General features: G+C 37.3%; 2 protein-coding genes across 5 annotated transcripts in view; one reads left to right on the top strand and one right to left on the bottom strand.

Annotated features, from left to right (window-relative positions):
- CUNH7orf50 (chromosome unknown C7orf50 homolog) overlaps nucleotides 1–22,314 on the top strand; it is a 177,079-nt gene that overhangs the window by 26,340 nt on the left and 128,425 nt on the right. For 3 of the 4 annotated variants that reach the window (XM_067550894.1, XM_067550895.1, XM_067550890.1), the window contains exon 3: nucleotides 9,553–9,612. The exons of the other annotated variant lie outside the window; for it this stretch is intronic. In XM_067550894.1, coding sequence (XP_067406995.1) covers nucleotides 9,553–9,612 — 60 coding nt within the window. The remainder of the gene's footprint in view (nucleotides 1–9,552; nucleotides 9,613–22,314) is intronic. 4 annotated transcript variants of the gene reach the window in all.
- GPER1 (G protein-coupled estrogen receptor 1) lies at nucleotides 2,933–6,779 on the bottom strand. The gene is made up of 2 exons (XM_067551477.1): nucleotides 6,524–6,779; nucleotides 2,933–5,116 (listed from the first exon to the last, which is right to left on the bottom strand). The coding sequence occupies exon 2, from the start codon at nucleotides 4,680–4,682 to the stop codon at nucleotides 3,606–3,608; it is 1,077 nt and encodes a 358-aa protein (XP_067407578.1). The 5' UTR covers nucleotides 4,683–5,116; nucleotides 6,524–6,779; the 3' UTR covers nucleotides 2,933–3,605.

Genomic DNA, 22,314 nt, shown 5'->3' on the forward strand with positions numbered 1-22,314 from the left:
TGGTGTTTTAATAGTGTTTTGTCATTTTAAATTACTTCTAAATTCTCTGGTATTTTGCTGAGGGTAAAAGTTCCCTTCAGACTCAATAGTGGATGGAAAATACTGATAACTTTATCTTTGGTTCCAGTCTTTGGTTCCTGCCATATGAGAGACCTGCATTTGAATACTAAACCCAGTCTCTTTTTCCAGGATTTGGTAGATAGAGTGAACTTGAACTGGAAGCAAATAGGAGGCATGCTGTTCTTAAATGATCTAGTAGCGTTTGGAATGATGTTAATGGCTGGTCTCCAGTGGTTGATTTGACCTACCTTCCATGGCTAAAGAGCAGGTCATTGTAGGTGGGACTCAAAAGTGATGTTGAGGAAGAAAATGGGAGAACAACCCAGAGTACCTCCTTTTCTGCCCTCCCACGAAAGCACTTCATATTTAATGACAAGTACACCTTCCAACTTCAAAGAAAGGTAGGGAAAACCTGCTTTGGCAAATTATTGTCCTTTCTGTAAACGAACTCCTGAGACAAGTTGATATCATATATGAAGGCGTCCGTGGATTGTGTTTAATTGCAGCTATAGATGATAAAGTAAACTTAGAAGTTGAATGGCATTTATGTGACTGTTATTTCATTTACATGAATTTAAAAAATAAGAGAAAAGTGGTGGGAGGAGGTGAGCTGTTTCAGCACCTTGGCAGAGGACTTTGTTTAGTGAGTAATTAGCTGTAATTGAAGAACTATAGCTAGGATAGCAGCACACAGTTATACTCAAAGCTAAAATGTGTAGGCAGCAGGAAATGCCTCCTCTTCATCCTGATAAGGCATGCTTGTAATTTTGGCTCTAAATGTGATACATTAACCTCAGTAGGAGGAATTGCATATTTTGTAATTCTTGATATTAAGCATTGTTTTTTCACTCTATAACAATCTAACCTGCCTAGATATTTCTAGGTGTCATTGTGGGATCTGGACATTAACAATAGCTGACTACAAAAAGTTGTCATAGTTTTAAAGATGCGTTGTCATAAAATTACTTATTTCCAAAGTTAAACGTTTATTATATGTAGAACATTCAAGATCTTGGGATTGGGTGAGTAAATAGTATGGGGTTGTGATATCCCAATATATTTTACATGTAGAAACAGCTAACTTCATAGGAAGGGGAGTTCTGCTAATATCTGCTATCATGGTATATCTCAAAACATAAATGCTTTCTCTTTTTTTTGTATAATCTGGTTGTGCTGATTAAAAGACCTTCTTCCAACACAGATCCAATAGATATAATCCATCAATAACCAGAAGAAACATTCCTTTGTGCCTCCAAAAACAGAATAGGCAGTCCTCTTATTTAAAAAAAAAAAAAAAAATCAGTGATCTGTGGTGGTGTTTTTTGGTTTGGTTTGGGGTTTTTTTGACCACAGATAATTTATTTTGTGTAATCTTGACATTTGCCAGGAACAATCCAGGATTTTTGTATGTGCATGGATGGTGGCTGACTTCTATCATTTGCAGTGCTTACGTAAGAGAAGTTCTCTGATTCTGTGTCATTTGAAATGCTGATCTTTCCAGGGTAAAGTGAATATACAGTGACAATCAATAGCTGGTGAATAATGTTGGTTAATTGCAGAGATGAAAGTGGGTGGGAAAAGGGCAAAACACCACATGTTTGGTAGTAGAAATATGGGAGATGTGTTGCTAAGTGTTGTAGAGCAACTCATTCTACGCATAGAAGGCATCATAAAGCAGACATTCTCCCTGAGAGGAGATGGATTCACACTCCCACGGGAAAGATGTGCAAAAGTGAAATTGTTCCTCAGATGCTGTGGATGATGAAAATATGCAAATATCACCAAAGAACAAATAGGTTTAGAGAACATCACCATACAGTTTTCATGTAAATCAGTCTGAGGAATATTTGTCTAGCTAAATATGTTGTTAATCTGCCCATCACCCAGTGGTACCTAGGTACCTATAGGTCAAGTCCTTTGTGACTTCAGCTTCCATTAAGTAATTTTTCAAGTATTTCAGAAGAAATGTAATTTTATGAAAAATGTTCTTTAAAATAATCTAAAAAACTCTTGTTCATATGTCAAATTACCCATGAATACATGAAAAGTAGGATGATGGGGTCTTATCTCAGCGTGGAGAGATTTGCATGCGTAACTGCCTAAACGTAGAGATGAGATTATATGTGCATTTCAGGGACATATGTAATATTTCAGTGCTGCTCTGATTTAATGTTTTAGGGGTATTTTAGTGGTCCTAAGATGATCTTTAAGACTTGATAGCACCTTGCGTGAAGGCTTTGCAGTAATCTGTTACATCCTAAGGGCATCTGAGTTCAAGACTCAGTTACTATTTTCCAGGCTGGCAGAATGTGGAAAACTCCCCCCCCCCTCCCCCCCCCCCCCGCCTCCCCCCTCCGTTTTTCACCCCCAAATCCACTGTGTGACTCTAAGATTTTTTTCTTCTTGATATGACTTTTCTGCGAAGGGGAAAATCCACAAAGAAGCTAGCAGGCATCCAAGATCCTGAAAGGCCAGTGGATTTGGAAAAAGACCTGATGGTTAATCATTTTCTCGGTTACAGAAATTGTGTGATTCCAAAAACAATGAGGCTTCGAACATTTTAATTAGAGCTTCTTACACCCATTTTTTGCAGAAGGCAAGTATTTTTTAAAAACAATATTCCATTCTTACAACCAAGACAGATATTGTTACAATATTACAATATCTCAATTTTAATTTGAATGTGGCGACTGATGTAAATGTGTTTGTGTGTGTATACATACACACACACACAAATAATTAAAATGAAGACAGCAGTAGTTTCATTAATTAGGACACTTTAATCTATAGTTTGCGCTTGTGACAAAAGACCCTGATTTTCCTATGGTCAATCCTCAAAAATAAAATGAAGCAGTACATTTTTCTTTTGATGGATTCTATGAGAGGGTAATATACGTATAAAATTACGTAATAATGTATACTATGTGTGACTTCAGATTTGATGAAGTATTGATGTGAACAGATTACAAACTAGGAAAAATTCTTCATCCTAGTTCCATATTACATGAAGAGAAACAAAAAATCAATGCCTGAAATGGATATTAGAACAGAAAGCATATACGGTACTGTGTACAGCACAGTAGTTCTTAGCAAAGTTGTCAAACTGCTATATTTTGATGGAAAATCAATAACTTTTTTCTGCGTCTCCATGTCAATGTGTTGTAATGAGTTTTCCCACTGTTGTGACAGCTTCTTTATTTAAATGGGTACACCTAGCATATACCAGCAAAGTAGCTATTCCCCGATAATCAAGTTATCTCGACTCTTTCTAGCCTGATAACATTTTCATTTTTATTATCATTCATGCATGTATCATGCAAACTAAAAGCCCCTTATTATTCAGCTTTTAATAATCCTGTTGATAATTAAATACAATTCTGACTAAAATGTATTCTTCCACATTAGTCGTGTCCTAAAAATACGTAGAGCATAAACCTTCAATACTCAACAGGGCGGTATTTATACATATATTTTCCTGTTAGTAGCAAGCATTTTGTTCTATATTTGTGCAGTTTTCAGTTACATTTTTATACAGCACTACTAAATTAAACTTCTGATTGTTCATTACTGTCAGGAATGACTGATTTTAGGGCAGCATGACAAAAACGACTGAACGCTGACATTTTAGCTTTCTGTTCAACATACAACCGTAATTTGTCTCTAAAAGTTTCACCTAGAAAACTGTAAATAAGAGGGTTCAAACAGCTGTTAGAAAAGGCTGCTAGGTTTACAATATGTCCTGTTAGGGGATAATCATGCCGAAAAGATTGGTTGCCTGAAGAGAGAGGCTTTCCTTTCTCTTGAAGAAGCTGAACGCTAATGAAGACATTTTCAGGTAACCAACAGATAAAGAAAACCAAGACAACTACAAAAATCATTCGAAGAGCCTTTTGGCGCCGTAGTCGAAGACTCCTGTGTTTATGTGCCTTTACAAGAACTCGAACAATTAATGAATAACAAAGACCGATGATCACAAAGGGGATGATAAACCCCAAGGTTATTTCTAGCCACTGGATTTCTTCTACATCTGCAAAACAAAAGTAGACCTCTCCAGTATGCTGCAAATGTACAGCTGTAAATGGCACTAGTGCTGCAGAGATAGATGCCATCCATATGAGGCCACAGCTTAATCTAGCATGTTGCATAGTGCGAAATATGTTGGACCTCATTACTTTTGCAAGTGCTATATATCTGTCAAAACTCATCCATGTCAAAAAGAAAATGCTGCTATACATGTTGATCTGAAGGAACAAAGACATGAAGGTACAAATAATAGTTATATCATAATACTTTTCATCAAGATTAAAAACCTCAATGAGGGAGTCAGCAACTAAAATCAAATCAGCTACTGCAAGATTTATGAAGTACAGGTCAGGAATAGTCATCTTTTCACGAAAACTTATGTTCACAACTAAAATCAGAATGTTTCCCACAAAGCCAATAGGAAAAAGGAAAACAGTGTAAAGACATGATAAGAAAAGCCCAATAATGTATTGTTGGTGTTCTTCTGATTTATCAGCCAAGCTAGAAGGCAAGCTTTCATTACACAAATGTGATCCATTTAGTTCAAAAGATGTGCTGTTACAAACAAATGGTGATATTGCTCCTGTGTAAGCTTCCATGGTTAGGATCTCTGCTGGAAAGATTACATCAGAATTCACACTTTGATTTTCAGTGCCAAAATGGTTAAATTGTTGGGATTTCCAAAGAGAGTCACAGCAAGCATTTTAAGGTTTTGGAAAGAGGTTTACTTTTTTTTGTATAAAATGTTTAAACTCTTTGGAAATGGAATGGAAGCCAAACCAATTAGGCTTGAAATTGGCTGAAATTTATCAGTTATAGAAAAGTAAATTGTTTAAGAAATTTGCTATTTGTAAGACGCCATGCACACAGCATTGAGAAAATTAATATGTCAGATCATGTAGGATCTTTCTGAATTTAATGGTAGTTGAATTGGAAGTGTTTCTTCACAAATGTTCCTTCTTGCACATTAGAAAGTGGCAGAATTTTAGGTCCGTTCATTCCTTTTATTAACAATTATTGAATATCCTTGGACCTGCAATTAGTAAATGAAAAAGTATTAATCCAATGCCTAGATAATTTATTTAATTTTTTTTTAAAGCTCAAACATTCAATTGTATATGGACCGTGGGTTTATACTTATTCTATACACGAATGAGTGTTTAGGAACATGATGCTTGAATACATATAAACAAATGTTCAGCAAAAAAGCATTTAATATACATGAGCGAGAGAGAGAGAGAGAGATTAGCAGCAACCTGATCAAATGTCGTGTGCCAATCAGAAACTCTTAACATTGATAAATATGAGAGGGGGATAAGGCAGTGAAGCTGACCCATTAATCTTTGGAGTAGAAGAGAGCAACTTTCCTATGTATCATATTCCTTGTTTTCATAGTCAAATAGCAAGCTTATTAAATAGCATAGGCTTTGGCTGCAAAAATGTTAGAAAAAATCTAGACAGATGAAATACCGTTGGTACCTTCTGCTTGCAGAGAAAGAGAGACGGAAAAGACATCTTTTAAGAACTCAAGATAATGTGAATTTGTATTAATTTACATCGTCTTCATGTTTAACCTTATTTTGTTTGTAATAAATTATACTGTATTAACTTCCATAATGGGAATGGAATTGAAAATGACACACCAACATGAAAAATAAGAACTTTATATAAATGTAAAGATATGTAAACTTAAAATCTTGGCAAAAGTTTCTAAGTTTAAAAAAAAAAAAGGGCAAGAAAATGGTAAATTTGAATATTTTTATAGTTGATTTTATATAATGATTTGTTTTAAAAATAATAAACCTGTTAATAGTAAGATAATTACATTCTATTTTGTACTATTCTGTAAAAGTGAAAATATATACCTGTAAAACACATGCAAAGATATGCTTGAGTAAATATATGAATTAATAGGTGCTTTATCTTTTGATTATTTTTAAATCATAGTGATTTAAACTACTGGTGGTGCACACTCCAGGGGAGAAAAAGGTCAGACTATTAGATCTGGACAGAAATATGATATCTTCCATTATGAAATATATATATTTTGACTTAAAATAATTCCAGCTATTGCTAGTAGTTAGTACGATATATTTTGAGGTATTATTGCAATGCACGTCTTTGTTTATACAAAAGCAAAATTTCACAAGAATGCCTATCAGAGGTAATTTTGATTTTTCAACTAGACATCTAAGCATGCTATGATATTTGAATTATTGCCTTTTCTGAAGCATTCATAATGCAAACAATTTTTATTCTTGAATGAGGTGATAAATTGCTTCAGATGCCATGCAAGGAAAATTAATGTTTTTAAAAAATTAATATTTCAGAAAGGTAGATTTGTAATGCTAATCTAAATATGCATAAAAGTCCATCAAAAGCCAAACCATTACCTTCAATGATTAGATTGTTTGTAGCTATGTAAAGTGTTAGAATTTACCTTTAATTCCTGTGCGTCCATCCATAGACATTTGTTCGGATCTGATTTTCTTCCAAACACCATAAGGCTGGTTTATATTCAGATACACTGTTAGTGGATATGTTAATTTCAGCTATACAAACAGTCAAAATTTCTGATATTATTTAGGTGATACCAAGCTGCACTGAGTGCCACCTGTTGAACAATTCAGGAACAAAAAATCCATATAAAAGCATATTCTGTTAAACATCCTAAATAAATGACTGTCATTGTTTGACAGCAAATGCAGATCTTACTGAAGATCCTTGGCAATAAAACAGGGCTTTATAGATTCCCAGGGTCATTCTAATCTGTGTTCACTTGAAGTGGTGTTGAACAGTCTTCCTTTTAAGGCTAGAATTAACCCTATTTCTGCTGGTTTCTTTTCTTTACCAGAGCTAGACATAAACCTTTTTCCTCATATCTATCAACTATCTTTATGGTGCTTAACATATCTTTCATTTTACCCTCCCTTTGTTTTTGAGGGAGGATAACACTGTAGATTCAAATGCTCATTGAGCACCAGTTCAAAGATTTAATTTCAGGTACCAACTAAACATATTTTACTGTGGATCTATAGCAATAGTTCAGTTTATCTAAGAGTCTAAAAAAGACTTTCACAGTCCAAAAAGAAATATTAGAACTTTAGAAAAATAGTAGGTTAAAAAAGATTGTTTAATGAATAAGATGACAACTTGAATACAATTTTCCTACCCTCTTTGTGAGTCCTATTTCTTTCTTAATCATTTGTATTTCATTTTCCACATGCACAAAATGTATCCTCAACTTGACACTGCTTAGTTGTCCAGCTCAAAACCACCTGTATGAAATAAGCTTAATGATGCAGTTGATTTGGAGAATCAGTCTTGCTTCCAAACCCCAGTATTGCAGGTGGAGTTTTGCATTTCATCTCCAGGGGTGTAGGGAACTAGCTGACAAATGCACAAACACCACCTGCTGGTTGTCAGAATTGTTCTATCATAACTGGAAAGAAAGTGTAAGAACATTTTAAACCAGATAAATGTTTTAAACCCTTATTTCACGTTTGAAAGTACAAAACTAAAGTTCATATGCACAGTGTTCAGAGCTTTTATTGTTCTTCTGTTTTTATATTTATGGTCTGACTTTTATTGTAACCTGCCACTCATTGCTGCACTTCTATACGGTATTCTGTAGCTACTCTACTAAGGTAGGCTGAATAAGGTCTTGTTAGGCATGTATCCTTGTATTCCAGATTTTCAAAAGTTCAAATTACAGGTTCAAACTTGGGGTAGAAGTAGCCAGCATGATGCCTTTTTTACATGTTTACAAAACATTGTTAAAATTCCCTGAGCTGTTTTGGAGTCTAATTTTTATTTTAAGTAAGAGAAGGTCCAATCCTGTTTTCTTGTGTAAAACTGAGTTAAAAGAGCTTTGCACAGAGGAGATAAGTGGGTGTCAGGCATTTCTTAGCCCCATTGCAGCAAAAATGCTGCCTTACTGTGTTGTGATCAGTTGTAGAGGAGGCAGTGTCACCAAAACCAACGTTGTTCTATTTAGATGTTTGTTTTCCAAGTTCTGTACATCAGTTGGCTTTATATTAAAATACATAGGTTTTTTTTTTTTTTTTTTTTTTTTAAACAAAATTACTCATTCTTTTGGCATTTTGGAAAAAATGAACATTTTAAATGACCAAGATATTTTCTTTGAAAATAGCCACTAAGTACCTTTTTTTCATAAAGCAGAAAAAAGTCAAACACAGCATTATTTTATTATAATTTTATAAGCTCTGTATTCATTGCACATTTTTGTGGTCTGAAGATGTTTTGCTCTATTGAAATCTCTCTGAACATTTTTCACAAAAAAGGTTGAAAACATATTCAGATATGAATGTAGAATTATTTGTCCAGCAGTAGCATCAATGTTACTGATTAATCCAGTGGCATCTTAGCATTCAGCCTTGCCATAGTAAAAAGGGATATAAAATGGTTCAAACAAATTTTAGTGGCTATTGAACATTGTACCCTTTTTATCTCCTTAGCTTTGCTGATATTCCAGACACATTTGATAGTAAAGAGTATCTTAACAACCCATATTAAATGACATTATTGAAGTTGATGGTACCTCCTGACATACCTCATCAACTTGATAGTTGCTAAGAGTGCACTTGATAATTACTGGTACCTCTGTACTATAGGGATATGTGAAAATGAGAATGGAAATAGTTCCTTAACTGTGATTTTTTTCAAGCGGCTTATTTGTGACTATAAAAAGTCGACTGTTTTGATATTTCTATAAAGTATGTAAATAGTATTTAAGAATTTTGTGTACTTTTTAACATACGGGATTTAGTGACTGCAATTTCTGTGTGTTCTCATGTATTAGTAATAGTTTTACAGATGAAATATATAAGAGCAGCTGTCACTCTCACATAATTTGGCAACTGCAGCTTTACCCCTGTATCCCCAATATTATGATGCAGAAAGAGGGGGACTTATAATTGAATAGGAGAGCCTAAGTGAGAGCAGGGCAAGGAGGAACCCCAGCAATGCAGTCCACCTTTCATGCTACCAGCAAAGCAGCCTTTCCTGCAGATTGTGGAGGAGCTTGCTGGCACTTGCTAGCTGCTGAAGTCTGCCAGGAGGAGTGTGGGACAGCACTGGGAGGTGTGCAGTAGTTGAGGCTTGGAGGACAGGACTGGTGTAGCAGGGGCTGGAGCATGGCAATTGGAAGGGAAGCTATACCCAGTGGAAGGAACAGCAAAACTCTGAAGTAGATATAAAAGTAATGTCTCCATATGCAGAAAAACTGGAATTTGTTATCGTGTTCCATAACTTTGCAGAAATTAACTAAGTGTAAATCTGTAGAGAATATAAAGTAGGATGTTTACCCTTCTGATATAATTGAAATGCTTAAGCACAGTATATAGTTTATTTTTGGATGTAAGTTGTTCTTTTCTCCTTTCCCAGATTCTTCCCTGTTTTTTTCCTGACATAAACACTACTTTTTTTTTTTTTTTTTTAAACCCTTAGATGACATCCTTTCCCTTTGGATGCACTCCTCAGCCTTTCCACAGCCCCAGACAGTCTCTGGTAATTTCTCCCAGTTACTAACAATGAAGACTTCTTGATCTGAGTTGGAGTGGGTAGCTGTTTTCCATGCCTGTTGGAAGTATGGAAAGCCTCTAATAGTGTGTATTTTATGGACCGTCTTTTTCCGGAATTATTGGCAAGTGAATGCGTTTCTCTTATTAGCAATTTTAAAAAATTGAAATCTGTTCTCAAATGGAAGACCATCTGGATCACTAGTAAATTATTTTTGTAAAAGCTTTATTTTTGTTAAAATATCTGTTACAAAAAACTGAGTTTAGTATCCCAAATTTTAAAACTTTTTTTAAAAAAAATACGCAAAACATTAAAACCCCATAAAAATTATCCATCCTTCATATTGAAATCACTATCAAAATAGAACAAGAAATTAAAAAAGCAAAAAACACAACCCACCATCCAAAGAAACAATTACACTTTCTGGAAATCCCAGTTGAGCCTAGCAGGCTTTGCTGGATACATCAGTTTAATTTCTCAGACATACCCCTTGTGTCATGTGTCAACATAAAACCCACCCACATAACTGGCATTAATTGGCCCCATTGTTGGCCAATTAATGCCTACAACTAAGGAATCAAGACTAAGAGGTGATCCTTGCAGGTCAAGTTTAGGTTTATTGGTGGGACATTGTGGGAAATTATATGTTGCTAATGTCTAAAGTGTATATGTTCTGTGAATATGTAGAAGGCTTCAGGGCTCATTCTTGCTGCCTTGTTAGCTTGTGGTATAACTCAAGTTTTGCTTCCAACGCAACTCATGTCCACACTTAAAAATCTCTAGCTAAACTAAGTGGTACTTTAAATTTGAACTATCTAGTCCATCAACAGGTGTGAGCTGAAGCTCAAGTGATGTTGACACAGCTAGGAATGCAGTGGAGGATGCAACATCTTGAATTACAACTCCTCAACTGTTAATCCAATTACTTTGTGCTGGTAATTAAATTACTCTGGCGCTCCAGTGTTTTGCAGTATGAACACTCAAGCTAGACTAGCTTGAGTGGAGTAAATCACATGTGCTAATTTGAGCTAAGTGTTGCAGTGAAGGCAAGCCCTTAGCCTCTAGTGCTGCCATTCCATTTTTCATCAGCACTAAAATTCACACTCAAACCCCCAGCACTCAGAAGCCCATGTCTCTTGCATTCCGATGAAAGACAAGGCTTTTTCCAGAGCAAACTGGGTGCCTAAGAGCACGTGTCCATATTACACATAATATCCACCTTTGACTTTTTTCACCAATTCCACTGGTTAATTTTTGGTGATGTGGCCAGAAATAAATGTGGACTATTTCTCAGCAAATAGGTGAAGTCTGACAGGAGAAAGGGTAGCTAACAGCCATTGCTGGTAAGGGAAGGAAAATGCACACTAGCCTTTAGGAAAAATAGGTTGAGTCTTTACCCCCATCTCCATTAGTGATAACTTAAAAACAATAACCATATAAACTTTAGCCAAAGTTTCTTTCCCCATCTTGGCTGTTCCTAGAGTTTCCTTACAGGACCAGTTCTGTCTTAGTTCCTTCTAGCCCAAAGAGACATTTCCTACCTCTTTATATCCTGTTTGGAACTAAATGGACCTTCTTGCTAACATGTTCCAGTAATGATTACCCTGAATCTTAATGGAAGCTTTGAGCACTTGGTTCTAGGATGACATAATAGAGCTCTGTATTCCAATACAGAGTTTAGTCCACCACCCTATTACATACCTTCCACTTCTTCCCTAGCATGCTCACCTTCATTTTCTCTTGTTCAACCCATGCAGTCCCAGTGCATGCCCTGGATTACAGGGCAATGCTCTAGTCTTCCCTCTTGATGGTGATGAGGAGGACAGAATCAATTCAAATGACTCCTAAATAAGGCAACAAAAGTCATGCCCCATGCTGACACCATGATTTTAATAGATTCTGCTGCCTGTAGTATCTCATTCTTGACTAAGACTTCCTAATTTATGTTTGGTCACCCCAAGTCTGTTAGGTCTTATACACTCCACCTTCTGGTTGTATTGGCACTGTGTTCCTTTCAGAAGCCCTGATCCTGTGGCTTTAATGAGACCACATATCTCCATGTAGTCATGCTCCAGAAATGGCAGACTTTTTTATATGTGCATGTTGGCCACCCTGGAAATGGATAAGTCAAGGGTGTTGGATATTTACTTGATTCTAGGCAAGCCGCCTTGTCCTTTTTGGTTCCTCCCTTGTTCTTCTATGGGGCAATTCTACCATTTGTCTGGCTTGATGTCCTCCTTTTTTAGAATGTGTCCGTAATTGTTTCTAGTGGCTTAACCTCCAGTTAGTCTTCTGTGTGCTGTCTTCCCTGTATCAGCATGCACTGGCACCAGTTGTCCACACAAGCCTGCACCCACTTGGGCAGACTTTCCAAGCACTGCTCCATTATTAGAAAATCCATCCGTTTCCTTACCATCTGGGTGTCAGACCTGTGCCAATGAGTTCCTATTCCATCCAGTGCTGAGCAAAAGTATGTTGTCGCACCCCTGACAAAAAGAGCTCACTTCAAAACTTCTGCTGGTAAGTCTCCTCTGAGACCTCCCAGTCGGTCCAAAATAAATCCTTATAGCGTTGTAATCTACGGCCACCTCCTTGTCCAAATCCTTGTATGAAACTTGCACTGCCCTGTCAAAAAAAAAGGGCTAACTATATAGTTCATGACTCCTTGTCCCACTGAACTGCAGTAACTACCCATTTATAAGTAATCAGGTAAGCCTCATTTGTATCTGAAACTGGTTGCTATTGGACTTCAGTCTGTGCTTATGCTGCAAGGGCGCTTTCTGATATGGCTGCTAGTATACTTGCTGTTCCAACATCCATTTCAGATTTTCTTCCATTTTACCTCCTTGTGCAGTGGATATTAAGAAATCCCACTTCTAGTACCAAATGTGAGTCCCTACCTTGTCAGCAGAATACACAGAACCTGAGTTAGAGTCCAAATTCACCCCTTTTTGGGATCTACCTTTATTTATAATTGTTTTTTAAACATCATCCTAAGGTTCCTTCCTAAGGTTGGCTCTTCACTACCCTAGATCTTTATTTCTTCCTTGCCCAAAGAGACGCTCTCACCCCCCTTTATATTTTAGATGGAGCTAATTGGATCTATCTGCCCATGAAACTAATCACTAATTATCCTCAGTCTTAATGCAAAGTTATACCACCTGAGCCTCAGAGGACTCAACAATTCCTATACAAGGGCTGAATCTGCCATCCTGTTACTCTGTCCCAGTTCTGTGACTCATGAGATCCTGAAGTGTTCCCTTTGGTCCAAAGCTTCCTTTTATTTGAGACACTGTAACTTGTCCACTTCTCCAAAGGCTATCACGTGGATAAACCGACAGTCTTGGGGCTCTCCTCCTTTCACTCAAAAGACTTTTTTGTCCACAGGAGGAATTAAGGCCAAAATCTCCAAAATACTGACTGGCTCCAAGGGGGAAGGTGGAGGTATACTGTACAATATCACAATTCTGGACTTTTCCCAATCTTTAACTGGCCCTTTAAATTAGCAGTTATTTGTTCTAAAGACTGACATAGGTTCCAGCACAGTATTTTTATTTTTGTCTTTGGTAAAGATGCTTTTGCAGTGCTTTTGTTTATACTGTACAATATCACAATTCTGCCAATATCACAATTTCAAGACTTTTCCCAATCTTTAACTGTATTTTACTACTATTGCCCTTTAAATTAGCAGTTATTTGTATAATACATAAAGACTGACATAGACTAAATTCCAGTTACATGGAAATACAGTTGTGAAAACAAAATGTCTTTCCCTCCTGATTTTTGTCTTTGGTAAAGATGCTTTTGCAGTGCTTTTGTTTATTTCCATGCTTGTGCATCCAAGTAATCAGGAAAGCATAAGTATGTGTAAGATTTTTTGTTTTGGCTTGGAGAATCCCAACATAAATCAGTTCCTTTCATTTTCAAAACCTTGATGATTGGACCTTCAGGAGAAGAAATAGGTCCCAAACAACATTTTTCTTCAGATATTTGTAAGGTAGGTTAAGTCTTGGGTCAAAACAAATGGAAAGTTCTTCATGATAAAATAAGTGAAAATGTTTCCATACTTGAAAGGGAAAAAGTCAGTGAGACCCATTTTCACCGTGCACGAATGCTACTTGTGTTTCAGGGGGTCTGTTGGTAGTATCTTTTCTGCAAACTTTTGTGAGATTCATTATGATTTTCAATATTCCAGCCTGGCATGGTTTATGAAGACAAAGTATGAATATCAAACTAATGCAGCTCTCACTAAACAACACTATCTCTGCAATATTCATCATTAGCTCATTCTTGGGCGTTCCAAAGCTTTTGTATATCTTTAATGTGGTCCTGGAGAGAATCATAATGTTGTAAAACAGACGGCATGCAAACATTGTTATGCTTATAATCAGCACAGCCAGATAAGCTTGAATATTCTCTCTTAGGGTTGGACCTTCTGGTTGTGCTTTTTTAACAAAGAATAGAATAAAAAAAAGTATCTGGAAAAACAATGGAATTCCAAATCCAAAGCTGAATTTAAAAATCTCATATTCAGGCCATGCGAATAGTGGATCTAACTGGCACTGTGTTTCTTTGTGGTAGTTATCTGTGCCTAGCAGTGCCACCGCTACCAATGATTTGCAGAAGGCACATGTTAATACAAATCCGACGCATAACATGGGACTTTGAATTGCTCTGGACATCAAAACAGTCCTTGGTGGGAATCTATTAAGTAAAAAAGCAAGAAGCATCAAAATCAGAAGATACTGAGAATTGAAATAACTCACATTGAAAAAAAATGACAGAGCTCCACACCCTAAGTGGGTTGCCCTTAAATAGCCAGGTCTAGTTATGACAGTAAATGAAAAAAATATCATTACAATATTGCTGATGGTGAAATCAAGAAGAAATATGTCTAATTTTTCCAAAACACTAGGCCGCAAATAGTTCTTTATCAAGATGATCAGGATAAATATGCCAGCTATTAAACCTGTTGGTACAAAGAAGGCAATGTAGCAGTGCATAAATCTTGATATGACATTTTGAGACGCTATAAGGTCGTCTATTCTGATGGACGGGTCCAAGGTATTGCTTGGATATCTTATCCATGTCATGTTGTGAGAAATCATCCTTCTGTGTAGTGCAATTTCCTTTTTTGTGAAGATTGAAACTGCAACCTAAAATAAAAGTAAAACGCATCTTTAAAAATACAATTTACATTTTCATTCATTCACATTTTTAGATTATTTATAGCCAGAAATTCCTGAGCTCTTCTTTTTCAAACCTATTTTCTTCAATTGAAGATAGTCACTTTTTTATATTTTATAAACATTACCATTTTTCATGTTCGTAATTTCCAGGTAGCTTATGTAATTTAGTTTTTCTCGCCAGACAAATCCTGACCTCTCTACTCTTATCTGTGCTCTACTTTCCCCTTTTCTTCTCCTTCTCGCCATCATTCTTTGCTGATGTGAAACTAGTGCAGCTCTACTATGAGGATGGATAGAATTCAGTGAGCCCACGCTCCCGTATGCCATAGAGCTGGGGTCAGTAAGGTGCTGGAGAAGGACAAGAGGACTGGATCTGTTGCTATGTGGAATCAGTCTTCCTCACCATCTTGCCAAAAGGAGATGAATGCAATATGCAAGTCAATTGCAGCCTGTAGGCTAGAGTAGTAGTCACAAGTGCCTTCCTTACAGTGCTGTGGTCAAGATGAAAATTCTGTCATTTGGTCCTTGCTGACCTCTTTGGAGCACAGCCTGTTGTACTCAGGCTGTGTGCTGGGAGATGCAAAGATAGATAAAATATGGAGAAAGAACATAATTCCTTTATATTTAAGTTTTAGATTCCTTCTGTTATGATTAGCTTTTTTCATAATCGCAGTCCATGCTGAGTAGGCCATTTAAAATTAATGGGAATTAATTTTCGAGAACTATTCTGAAAGAACTGTTCTTTCATAGTATTAGATCTTCATCCATTAATAATATGGTCATTTTATTTTAAATACTACAGAGGCCTAGAACTCATTATGCTCTAAAGACTGACAAAATTTAATTTCCATCCCTTAAATTTTAGCATATATTCATTGATACATTATGCTCCTATTTGTCAAGTTTCAGCCAGAAGCATGTGTTTTACAGCTGAGTTATAAATTCCTGAAGATAGTGGCTTTTACAGGTAATGCTGACAGGCTGTTAATTGGTGATAGGTCTATCACATGTTGCTATAATAATTCTGCTACCATGCAAATGTATTTTTCTTTTAAGTAAATAGTAGACTGTGTAGGAAAACATAATAGTTGTTTGTTTAAGAGAAACTGAATGCAATAAATATGGATATATAAATTTTATAGACTACCTAAAAGCATGATTAATTCACCATCAAAAAGGTAGTTTCCATGCACTTCATATTGGTAAGTCAGCTGGTTTGGAAAATATGGACTTTTTTCTCATTGGATAGGTAATTTAGTTGCATAAGATGAATATATAATTTTGAAGCAGCTCCTTGCTGTAGATAATGAACTGAAATATTTTATTGTTTGTAATTAGCAAGTTTTAAGCTTTTATTGATCAAGTATAGTACTAGCATTGAAAAATGGTTTAGCATATCTACAATTTAAAAACATAGCGTGCAATATTCTGAGCTTTTTTCTTCCACTCTCTTGGCATACAGGCATTTTAGTTTTGCACTAAATCATAGTTTTAATGCAGGTGTCTTCACTTCACTCAACTGTATGTAAAGCTGATCTGTTCAAGCAGTGTCTGTAGACAATGAATCAGCAAGTGATATGGCAGCACACTGGATTTTTTCCCCCTTATCTGAAGGTTCCATGTAGCCCATGTTAATGACAGGAATAACGTACCACCAACTGTACATAAGGCATTTTTACATAAGCACTTCTGGTGACATAAACTCTTAATGTGAAGATTTTTTTTAATTGATAGAACCTCTTAGTAAAATTATAACCTTAACTTGTGTATATTACGTAGGTTGTTTACTAATTTTCTTCATAGATAAATCAAATCTTCCTAATTCTGTGTCTCATGTTTTTTTCCTTTCCTCCCCCACCACTTCACATTTCTGATAGTTCTAATCACTCCCCAATTAGTCTGAGTTTTAATATTATTTCTATTCCAAAAGCTGTATGTGATTTTGATTTTTTTTATATAGATACAAAATTATAATCTTATGACTTAGATATGATTGATTCTTTAATGGTATTTGTTCTCTTAAAAAGCAGTAGTTGTTCCCTCCTAGACCATTTTTGTTGTTGGGAGTTCTGATTGTATGACTGGGAAAAGTACCACTGCAGGAATAGCTTGTGCAAACAGAAGACTTCTGTGCTACAGATGTATAGGCAGTGGGAGAAGAGCCAACTGGTCTAAGAGGACACCTGTCTCACCTCATCTTGCATGCTCCAAGATTTCAACTCCAGAACACAAGCTAGAGGTAGAGGCTGATGGACGAAAGAGCTTAGGTAACATTATCAAAAGAGCCCAAGTGATTTAGAAGCCTAAGTTCCCTTTTAAAAAGTGATTTTTCAGTGGGATTTAGATGCCTAACTCACTTAAGTGCTTTTGAAATTTTCACCTAAGATCTTGGCCCTAGTGGGGAATGGAGAAGGATATACAGAGGACAGTAAAACTGGAGACGGGAAAAGTCAGGAGAGAGTGAAAGTTATTTAGCATGGATAGCAGAATGGACATGCCTACTACATTGTTAGCCATTTATGAGAAATTAAAGCATTGAATTATTAGTTAACAGACAGGTTCATTTTGAAGTTAGGTGTTGAGTGGAAGGAAAGTGGAGAAAATTGGAATGGAAGTCTTTTCAAAGATGATTCTGGGGAGAAATACAATTGGGTTGCTCAAAAAGGACAAAAGTGTTAAATAAAAGCTCTACTTCAGGAAATGTTTGTGCTAACTGGTTTCTAAATATGTACCACTGACAAGAGTGTATAAAAGTCTATAAAAAGTGTTGTTCGACTTTGAAAAGTGACAAAATTAGAAAGGCCAAGCACAAAATAAGATTAAACTAGCTAGAGACATAAAGGATAACAAGAAAACTTTCTACAAATACCTTAGAAGCGAGAGGAAGACCAAGGACTGGGTAAGCCCAATATTCAATGAGGGGGAAAGACAATAATAGAAATGTAGAAATGGTAGAACTGCTAAATGACTTTTTCAATTTTCACCATAAAGGTTAGTAGCAATCAGACATCTAACATAGTGAACTCCAGTAAAAATGAGGTAGGATCTGATGCTAAAATAAGGAAAGAACAAGTTAAAAATTACTTTTAGTAATTAGTCAAGTTACATGTCTTCAAGTTGGCAATGCCTGATGAAATACATCCTAAAATACTCAAGGAGTTGACTGAGAAGATATCTGAGCCATTAGCAATTATCTTGAAAAACTCATGCAAGACTGGAGAGATTCAAGAGAACTGAAAGAGTGCAAATATAATGCCAATCTATAAAAGGGGAATAAGGACAACCTGGGGAATTGCAGTCCAGTCAGCTTAATTTCAGTACCTGAAAAGATAATGGAGCACATAATCAAGCAATCGGTTTGCAAACACCTAGACGATAAGTAACAGTCAGCATGGATTTGTCAAGAACAAATCATGTCAAACCAACCTGAAAGGTTTCTTTGACAGGGTAACAAGCCTTTTGGATGGGAGGAAGCGGTAGATGCAGTATATCTTGACTTTAGTCAGGCTTTTTATACTGTTTTGCATGACCTTCTCATAAACAAACTAGGGAAATATAGCCTAGATCAGGGGTGTTAAACTCATTTGCTATGGCGGGCCAGATTTGAATTAAATGTACTTCAGGTGGGCTGTACATGCCATAAATTGAAATACTAGGCACAACCATTTTTATGTAGTGTTATATTTTATTTGCTAGATATCAGCGATATAAAAACTGCAGTAAATTCACTTCTACAACTACTACTATTTTACGATTAAAAGTATCGATCAATGATTAAGAATTATAGTACTGCGCGATGCCCCAAGACCACACTGTACCTCTCCCACCTTTTGGAGTGCTGTATCTCGTGCACACAGTGCTCCACACGCTGCCGCCAGAGTACACAGATCTCGTGGCAGCGCGTGACCCGTGGCATTTTACCCTGTGGCGACAGCGGCTGTCAGCTTAATTGTGTATAAAACATTGTGTTTAACTTATACCTATATATATTGTGATTAGGGAAACTAAAGTTCAGCATTTCATTTTAATTGTGGAAAACACAGATTTTTATGGATATTTTTTTTATCAGAGAATTTTGGTTTTCTTATCACAGAAAACTAGGATCCCTGTTTATCAGTGGTTCACAGTCAAACTGGAAGGGTATATTAAGTGGTGTCTCACAGGTATCGGTCATGGGTCCGGTTCTGTTCAGTATCTTCATGAATGATTTAGATAATGGCATAGAGAGTAAGTACACTTACAAAGTTTGCGGACGATAACAAGATGGGAGGGGATGCAAGTGCTTTGAAGGTTAGGATTAAAATTCAAAATGATCTGTATAAACTGGAGAAATGGTCTGAAGTAAATAGGATGAAATTCAGCAAAGACAAATGCAAAGTATTCCAGATAGGAAGGAACAATCAACTGCACACATACAAAATGGGAAATGACTGCCTAGGAAGGAGTACTGAGGAAATGGATCGGGGGGTTATAGTGGATTACAAGGTAAATATGAGTTAACAGTGTTGCAAAAAAAAAGCAGACATTGTTCTGGGATGTATTAGTAGGAGTGTTATAATCAAGATCCGAGAAGTAATTCTTCTATTCTACTCCACATTAATAAGGACTCAATTGGAATATTGTGTCCAGTTCTGGTTGCCACATTTCAGGAATGTGGAGAAAATGGAGAAAGTCTAGAGGAGAGCAACGAAAATAATTAAAGATCTAGAAAACATGACCTCTGAGGAAAGATTGAAAAAATTGGGTTTGTTTAATCTGGAGAAGACAAGACTGAGAGAGGACATGACAGATTGCAAGTACATAAAAGGTTGTTACAAGGAAGAGGGTGAAAATTTGTTCTTGTTAACCTCTGAGGCTAAGACAAAAAGCAATGGGCTTACACTGCAGCCCAGGAGGTTTAGGTTGGACATTAGGAAAAACTTCCTAACTGTCAGGGTAGTTAAACACTAGAACAAATTGCCAAGGGAGGTTGTGGAATCTCCGTCATTGGAGGTTGTTAAGAACAGGTTAGACAAACACCTGTCAGGGATGGTCTAGGTATTTTGTAGTCATGCCTTGACTGCATGGGAGTGGACTAGCTGACCTACTGAGGTTCTTTTCAGTCCTACACTTCTATGATTCTATCTATAAATGGCAACTTCTTACTCAGTAGATCTGCTCCCTTGGAGTATTCAGCATCATACATCCTTCCCTTTCAAATATTGGACTACCTGAAAGCATTACTTTTAAAACAACAAATTAGATTTTACAAGCTTTATTTTGAGTGGTGGAGATGACAAGTTCTGGATTCATGTGAATTTTGATAACATACTCTGCTCAAAAGAAAGAAGCAGACAGTCTTGGATTGTGTCAACACAATTTTGAGTTTTCAAAGTTTAACTTCCATTTCTTGTGCAGCAGGAGAACAAAGGAAGATCATGCATTAATTGGGATGTGGCTGGGATACATTCTTGTAGTTTCTCATGGGAGTCTTTAAAGCGTAAAAAAAAAAAGAAACCAGATTAGATAAAATCCAGAAATTGTTCCTCATAAAATCAGATGGTACAGTACTATCCTCTTGGCTGTAACTACTCCCTTATGCTGACCTACAGTCAGGTACAACTTCTCTCAACTGTTAACTGCAGGCCAGTCAGTCAGCTGCAGCACAAGCCCTGCCTGACTTGCTGCCTTTGCCCCTGTCTCTCCCTTGCTGCTTTTGTTCCCTTTCTTGCTGCCTAGGAACCTCCCCAGTGGTCATGAAATACTAGCTTCCCCAATCCCTCTCCCCTTGAACTTTCTGAAGAAAACCCATGAGTGAAGGAAGGGAGTCAAAGTAGGTCAAATTTTGGACTTTTCAGGTAGGATGGGATCCTTAGGTAAACACTGCTAAGCTGGTATGGTAGCTCTTTCGGGAGAGGATTGAAAGGCCTTGTCCACACACACTACAGAGTTTGGTCGATGTAAGTCACTTTGCATCAACCTAGTTGTGCATGTGTCTCTGCTCTAATTTGTCTCTTGCTGATGTAAGTGCTCCATTACAGTGACGCAGTAACACCATCTCCTTGGGTGGCATTGAGCCATGATCGATGTACTGTGATCGACGCAGTGCAAGTGTAGGCACTACATGCCTGTATTGACCCTAACAATCCTCCAGCAGCTGTCCCACAATGCTCAACACTGGCTGATCTGGTTACAGTTGTGAACTCCACTGCCCAGGGGTCACTGACACTGGAAGTCGCCCTCTCCTACTTTAAAAACCCTTTGTATTTCTGAAATGCCTTTTCCAGATTGCACAGCTTGGCAAGCACACCTAGCAGCTCTCCACTGTTGTGTGCAGCTGCCCAACTGACTATGACAGCTATATCTTCCAGTTGCATTCCTCCTTGGAGTAGGTAAGTAGACAGTAGGTATTGGATCTCAGGCAAGTGGAAGAAGAGGCTGTGCAAGCACAGCTATGGAGCAGTCATGGAAACGTGGACATCTGTGAGCAAGTTGCATGAGGATGCAGGCAAAATTACGTGACTGGGATCAGCAGCAGTGCTGCATGAAAGCAAAGGAACTGTGGCAGGGATACCGGAAGGCCAATTTTTGATCTGGTGTTGAGCTGCAGACCTGCTGCTTTTACAACAAGCTGCATGTCATACTTGGCAGAGACCTCAGCAGCATCCCACAGAGCACCATGGGCAACTGGGTGCAGCCTGAGACACAAATCCCGCCATGAACAGTGAGGAGGATGGGGGTCATGCGACCGGGGAAATATCGGAGGCTCAATCATCCTGTTTGCAATGCTCATGACAGTAGTGCAGAGCTGTGTGGGCTCCATGCTTCAGTCAAAGATGATGGACACAGGTTTCAGGGATTTTAAAAAGGAAGAAAGCTATGGTATATGGATGGCATTATGGATGCAGGAAGTTGCTGGCTGGGAACTTGACCTCTTGGTCACAGTCACCCGTGCATGACTCACTTCTGCCCCACTATGCATTGCCAAAATTTGCCAAAAGTCTGTGTGCCAGAAGAGGGCAAGCTGTACGTGGTGGACCCATGGTGCACTGCATTGTGCATTGAGACAAGCATTCCTGGTGAGCATGTATAGCGCCAATGCAAGGAGCCAAATATACATGTGCATGAGCAATATACTAATTCTGGAGGCTTAATGCCAACTTGTGTCAGCCAAAGTTTGTGGTGTAGGCATGGCCAAAGAGGCTAGACTGTGAGGCATTGAAGAGAAGCTGGGCATGTGGTGGAAGGTTGTCACTTGCTTAAGGAATCATCCCACACGAAGACATTGGAAGGCTGATACATATATATGAGATGTTCTTTCTATGGTTAGGCTGCTTTTTTACCTCAGCCTCCTGTGATATTTTCATCCGGACCTGTCAGCTGTTTGACAGCACTGAGCATTTGTAGTTTAGTTCTGGCTCTGTAAATATTTCCATTACTTTTTTCTCAACTCCTTTCAGACTGCTGGCCAAGTAACCCTGTCAAGTAACCATGTCCAGTTCCCTTACATGGAATCTCAGTA

Source organism: Emydura macquarii, unplaced genomic scaffold, assembly GCF_026122565.2.
Source record: "Emydura macquarii macquarii isolate MOO-44397 ecotype Brisbane River unplaced genomic scaffold, CSIRO-AGI_Emac_v2 contig_1348, whole genome shotgun sequence".
Taxonomy (NCBI): Eukaryota; Metazoa; Chordata; order Testudines; family Chelidae; genus Emydura; species Emydura macquarii.

What these genes read in the sequence shown, in the direction of transcription:
- GPER1 (XM_067551477.1), bottom strand. Translation starts at nt 4,682, where the DNA reads ATGGAAGCTTACACAGGAGCAATATCACCATTTGTTTGTAACAGCACA.